Below are 5,504 nucleotides of genomic sequence, written 5' to 3'. Positions count from 1 at the left end.
GGAACACACACACACCTGTTTCAGTGTGACGCGTCCCGGCTTGTGCAGATGCCGTTGAGTTAAAACTGATGCTGCTCTCAGAAGCCGCATTGTGAGCTGCTGTAGATGTGTGTGTGTGTGTTAGTTTACTCTGGTGTCACACACACGATCTCAAAGTCACGCCGAGCGGCTGCTTGTGAAACAGCTTCCTGTTCTACGGTGAGCCGAGAGGGACAAAACAGACGAATGATATTCCAAACGATTTGCGTGACGCGGCTGAAACCTGCGCTCGACATGTTTTGTATTACTTCTTCCCATCTCTATTATTTCCCCTACACTTTCTCAATTTCTTCATATTAAATTTCACATGTTTGTATTTTTATTATTAGTATGTATTATTATTGCTGCACTATTTTTAGTATGAAACAGACGCCTTAAAATGGTCTCGTTTTCTATAAAATACAGTGGGTAAATAATAATTCTCCAACTGTAAGTCCTCACCGTGTTTAATACATTACTGTCGCTCCTGAAGCGAAGGCGCCTCCACGTGATACTTTAATCATCACAACTTGGACCTTTTTTTCTTTTTTCTTTTTGTTTTGCAGGAAAACACAAATACAATAAGGCAGTACAAAATCTTAAGAAGATCCAAAAGAACAGAGCACAACACTAAATTGAAATAAAACAAGATAAAAAACAGAAAACAATGTTGTTTTGTTTTAAGGCACTTACATTTATGAATATAAAAGTTCCCAAAAATGAAAACATTATTCAGTAAAAATATAGAATATGTATATCTTCCATTATTTAAATGGACCAATTACAGTCGATCTTGATCACGGAAATAACTATTTTTATATAAAGATTAACAGTGCGAATTTCATTGACATCCGCTTGAAATATTGATAATGAAACCTAACTGTATTGTAACTGCATCGATGTGAAGCAATGAAGCCGAACGAGCTGATTATGAGACAGCACTGACACCCAGCGACCACACGGTGGCGCTCTATCCTGTACTGTGGAGCAGGACATCAGTCTGGACTGTGCTCTCCCTCACTGTATTTATAACATCTAGACCATCAGACGGGGCTGAATCCTCCTTCTTCTAGCCTGACCGTCCCACACCAGGTCCTCTGGAGGAGGTCATCGCCAATCAAAGGCACAGCTGTTCCTCAGAGGCTCCAAAGATTGCCGTCATGAGCATTCAGGTCCAACATATCTTGTCCGGGCCGCTCCAGGAATCACATGAGGTCTCAGTGATAGATGGCTCCTGTCACTGCGGCTCAAAAGGCTGCATGCAGAAGCACAAAGTGGAATCAGAACTGCACTTCTCAATGTCCCAATTCTTTACAAATTAGGGAAAGATGTTTTCCTCACTTCACCGTGCACCCATGAAAAGACATCAACCTCATGCCAAACAAGAACAGACAGCCACATCTGCTAGGAGTGACCCCAGCAAGTCCTGCAAGAGTAACCAGTTATATCTGTCATTGAATGTTACCAATGCTTTGTTAATGAAAAGCCTTCTAACTTGCCCACGAACTGCTTGAATCTGAATCTGAGTGAAGGTGAGCACGGGTTGATTCGCAGATGTTTGTAGATGCTGCAGTGCTGTTAATCCACTGACTGTCCGAGGGTTTTGTTCACAGAGTCCTGTTGAGTTGAGGGTAAATTGTCCTGAATAAGACGGCAAATAAAATTAAAGGCTCCTCTGAAGACTTTTAACATATTTTCAAAGCTCCTCCCTGCATCGAAGCAGTTGTAACGATCAATGGACCTGGACTTGGGTCAAGCGTGGTGGTCTCTAGAGCAGCGGCAGAAATGAAAGATGTGAGCGCAGGAGCACAAGATCCTCAAGCTTTGGGCAAATGATCTCTGGTGAAGGGGACGGACTCCGTGGACATATCCAGGGATCACAGGAGTCTCTCAGACCCCAATGCAGTCATACGTAAAACTTCATTACTACAATCCCCCCCTTTTTTATTTAGGGCTTTTCTGAGACACAGATGACCCTGGAGCACAAAACCTGCATATAAAGAAAAATCTATAATTTTGACCCATACAATGTATTTTTGGCTATTGCTACAAATATGACTGGTTTTGTGCTCCAGGGTCACAAATAGCGTCCTCTTTAGGGGTATGTGGTGATTTCGGACTCAGGCCTTGATTACTTTGGTTCAGGTGTGTTTAATTAGGGTTTGAGCTAAACTCTCCAGGAACAGGTTTGGACAGCCCTGATATTATGAGCTCTTCAAATCATTCATGTTGCTGAATCAAATCAGGAGACAATTGAGGTGTGACAAAATTAATTTTGTATGGTGCCACAAATTTGTTAAAATTTCCAAAGGGTGCCGCGACTAAAGAAAGGTTGGGAGACACTGATTTAGAAGATGAAAACCAAACAAAGTTAAGTCTGACACAGAGAAAGGGACCGATGGCCGGCCAGCCGGGGTTCGTCTTTATTTAAATTTATGTGTGTGTACTTGTAACATGTTTGGTTGGTAAAATAGATGTTGTAAATTCAAATCAGAGCGTCTTCCGTGTCTGGAATGGATGTATTCTTGAGTCTATAAGGTAACAATAATATAATAAGATAACCTTGTTTGAAATGGGTTTGGCTAAAAGAAAATTTTGGTTTCGTCTATACTACTAGGTACTTATACTATATTGACTGGGTTAAATAGAATTGCATTACTAAAAAGAGACTAAAATACCATTTTCATTGACTAAAACTAGACTAAATGTCATCAGTTTTCGTCGACTAAAACTAGACGAAAATAGTCATGGATAATTCTGACTAAAATAAGACTAAAATGCTCAGACTTTTAGTTGACTGAAACTTGACTAGACTAAAAAGAGTATGAACGTGACTAAAACTAATAAAAACTAAAATGACAGCTTCACACAAAGACTAGACTAAAACTAAAATTAAAACAGGCCGCCAAAAACCAAAACTTTACTATTTGCAACATTAAATGTTTGGATTGCGACATTATTTTATTCTGACACTATGTGTTATATACCTTTTGAAAAGCGAAACAGTGAAGTGTGTCTTGACGACAATATCACACAGTTGTGTGTCTCAAACACAAATTGAGAAACATTTGTATAAAAAGGTCTACTTTCATGCATTTAAAAAAAATGTTTATTAAGCAAATGTTTACAGAGCAAGGTTTGCAGAGGGTTTATGGTGATTACTGCAGAATAAACAACATCGATAAGTGCATTACAGACGTCACACATCACAGTTTCTGGATCCTTCAGAAAGCAACAGCAGCGCTGAACCCCGAAACAGTACTCAATACTCCAGCGGATATCTGAGCACTGCATATTCTGTGTCTCCTAATCAAACACAGCTGACTCAGTAGCAGAGACTCTAGAGACCTGAGATGAGGTCCAGGGTTAAGAATGGCTGCATCACAGAACTCACAGCATTTGTGTTGTTTTATTTGATTCAAACTAATCTGAAGACAAAAAACAAAGACTGAGGATTCTGAAACATAGGAACAGTGAAAATAATTATTTAGTTACGGATGCAAGGCCTGTTTCTCACCGCAGGCGTGAGCTGAGCTTATGTGTTTCAGGAGCGTGTTAACAGAAGATAGAAGCACTGATCACACACACACTTAAAGTGACAGTGCACTGATGATGGATAAAATCAATATGATTTGACATGGAAAAGCAGAAAGTGCACAGATTAAGCATATGTTTGTAGTCCAGTGTCTTGAAGCAATACAGTATACTACAGGTTATGATATGGAATTAGTCTATTGTGCACAATTAACCACAGCCAGGTCTAATGCTATCAGTGACCCACCACTGATAACCAGTTTAGAAGAAATACTCACCGCAGTTACCTAGAAATAAGTTCTCTGTATTGAGCTTTTTTGCTGCTGCTCAAGTCTGTGGTGTGAAACAGGCGTATGAAAATCATTGGCAGATATGAGGAAAGTGCAGTAAGAAGCCTGTCAAGTGTGTTTTATTGTGAATGAGCTTTAGTGCTTCTTCTCGCCGGAGCCTTTAATGTTGAGTTCATTGTAATGGGTTTGATTTGGCATCTCTGTGAACACACAATAGTAAAGAAACCGAGACATTATCATATTAAACAGAGCAAATCTCATTTTCAGTGCAAATCTAGATTCTCCTTCAAATGTTTTCAAATGTAGTTATGAGTTTTCTATGATGCAGATGAATCACGATTTCTCCCAGCTTTAGTTACAAACTGACAATCTAATGGGACCCATGTAAAATATTTCATTCAAAAAATATTGTTTTCCCAATTTGGCATGCGTGGCATTTTTTTATTTATGCATGCACAACAACAATAATAACAATGAGCTAAAATATATTTAAAATATTTGCTGAATACATGTTGTAAACTCATTGAAATATATTTTTGAAATTGAAAATATATTTAGTTTCATGCTTCATATACAAAATATATAATACATTTTCAATCTAATAGTAGCCTACTTTCAGGCTTCACTCATTATTTATTTTCATTCAAATTGTGTTACATGTTCACAAACGTTATAGACAACAAACAAAGTTTTTCTTCAAATGTTCTTGGAAAAATATACAGAATAAAAATGTACAAAAAATACATTGGTAGAAAATATATTTATGTAAATATATTTTGAAACACATTTTAGCAAATACATGTGTTTTATGTTTTGAAATATATTCAATGATCTATTTGACAATGTATATTTGAAGAGTTCATTTGCAAAAGCAGATAACTCCGTTTTTAACAATTCTCAGAAATCATGTTTTTTCATTGTGCGTTTCAGTTCATCTCAATCAAACTGCAGTTGGGTTATTTTGATTAGGTTAAAAAGTAACTACAAAAAACAGCTAACTAACACAATAAAAGACAATAAAAACATGATAACATTATCTGTTAACATATCTGTTTTTGCAAATAAACTCTTGATTTGTGTGGTGTCTCTGACCTGCGAGTGTGCTGTGGTGCAGTGATGGCCGCTCGCTGAACCGCTCGCTGTCTCGGTGCTTCCAGGCGGGACATGGGCGCAGACGCCTGGAAGCTGGACACCTCTCTCTGCCACTCCTCGTCGAAGGACTGGGCCTCCGCTGGGAGACAGAACACAGCGTCAGAAACACAAATCAAAGAGCTCAGCTCAGGTCTCTGTGATCTTCTGTCCTGCGGTCAGGACTCATTTCCAGGCTGGGAAATTAGCTTTTTTTGGGCCACAGTGGTTGGTGAATGATAGTCATGCAATATATTACATAAAATATAACATCCTCAACATCAAGTGCATATGACTTATGATCTCACAACATCTTTTTAAGGAGCAGTTGTGGCCTAATGGTTAGAGAGTCGGACTTGCAACCTGAAGGTCGTGGGTTTGAGTCTCAGGTCCGGCAGGAATTGTCGGTGGGGGGAGTGAATAACCAGCGCTCTCTTCTACCTTCAGTACCACGACTGAGGAGAGACCTTTGAGCAAGAACCTGTGTGTGTGTGTGTGTGTTCATTACTCAGTGTGTGTGTGTGTGTGTGTGTG

At 39.0% G+C, this 5,504-nt stretch overlaps 2 protein-coding genes across 3 annotated transcripts in view; both read right to left on the bottom strand.

Annotated features, from left to right (window-relative positions):
- The window catches only part of gfm1 (G elongation factor, mitochondrial 1), a 21,649-nt gene extending 21,429 nt beyond the window's left edge, over nucleotides 1-220 (bottom strand). The window contains exon 1 of the mRNA XM_016528112.1: nucleotides 16-220. Coding sequence (XP_016383598.1) covers nucleotides 16-90 — 75 coding nt within the window. The 5' untranslated portion in view covers nucleotides 91-220. The remainder of the gene's footprint in view (nucleotides 1-15) is intronic.
- A 2,691-nt stretch (nucleotides 221-2,911) lies between these two features.
- Nucleotides 2,912-5,504, bottom strand: part of mlf1 (myeloid leukemia factor 1) — a 22,312-nt gene continuing 19,719 nt past the window's right edge. For both annotated transcript variants that reach the window (XM_016528145.1, XM_016528146.1), the window contains 2 exons: nucleotides 4,935-5,073; nucleotides 2,912-4,042 (listed from right to left, as the gene is read on the bottom strand). In XM_016528145.1, the coding sequence (XP_016383631.1) occupies nucleotides 4,015-4,042; nucleotides 4,935-5,073 (167 nt within the window). In that variant the 3' untranslated portion in view covers nucleotides 2,912-4,014. The remainder of the gene's footprint in view (nucleotides 4,043-4,934; nucleotides 5,074-5,504) is intronic.

The sequence above is a fragment of the Sinocyclocheilus rhinocerous genome, unplaced genomic scaffold (assembly GCF_001515625.1).
Source record: "Sinocyclocheilus rhinocerous isolate Xijiao unplaced genomic scaffold, SAMN03320098_v1.1 scaffold601, whole genome shotgun sequence".
NCBI lineage: Eukaryota > Metazoa > Chordata > Actinopteri > Cypriniformes > Cyprinidae > Sinocyclocheilus > Sinocyclocheilus rhinocerous.
The sequence above is the reverse complement of the archived record's forward strand: the minus strand, read 5'-3'. Positions and strand labels throughout refer to the sequence as shown.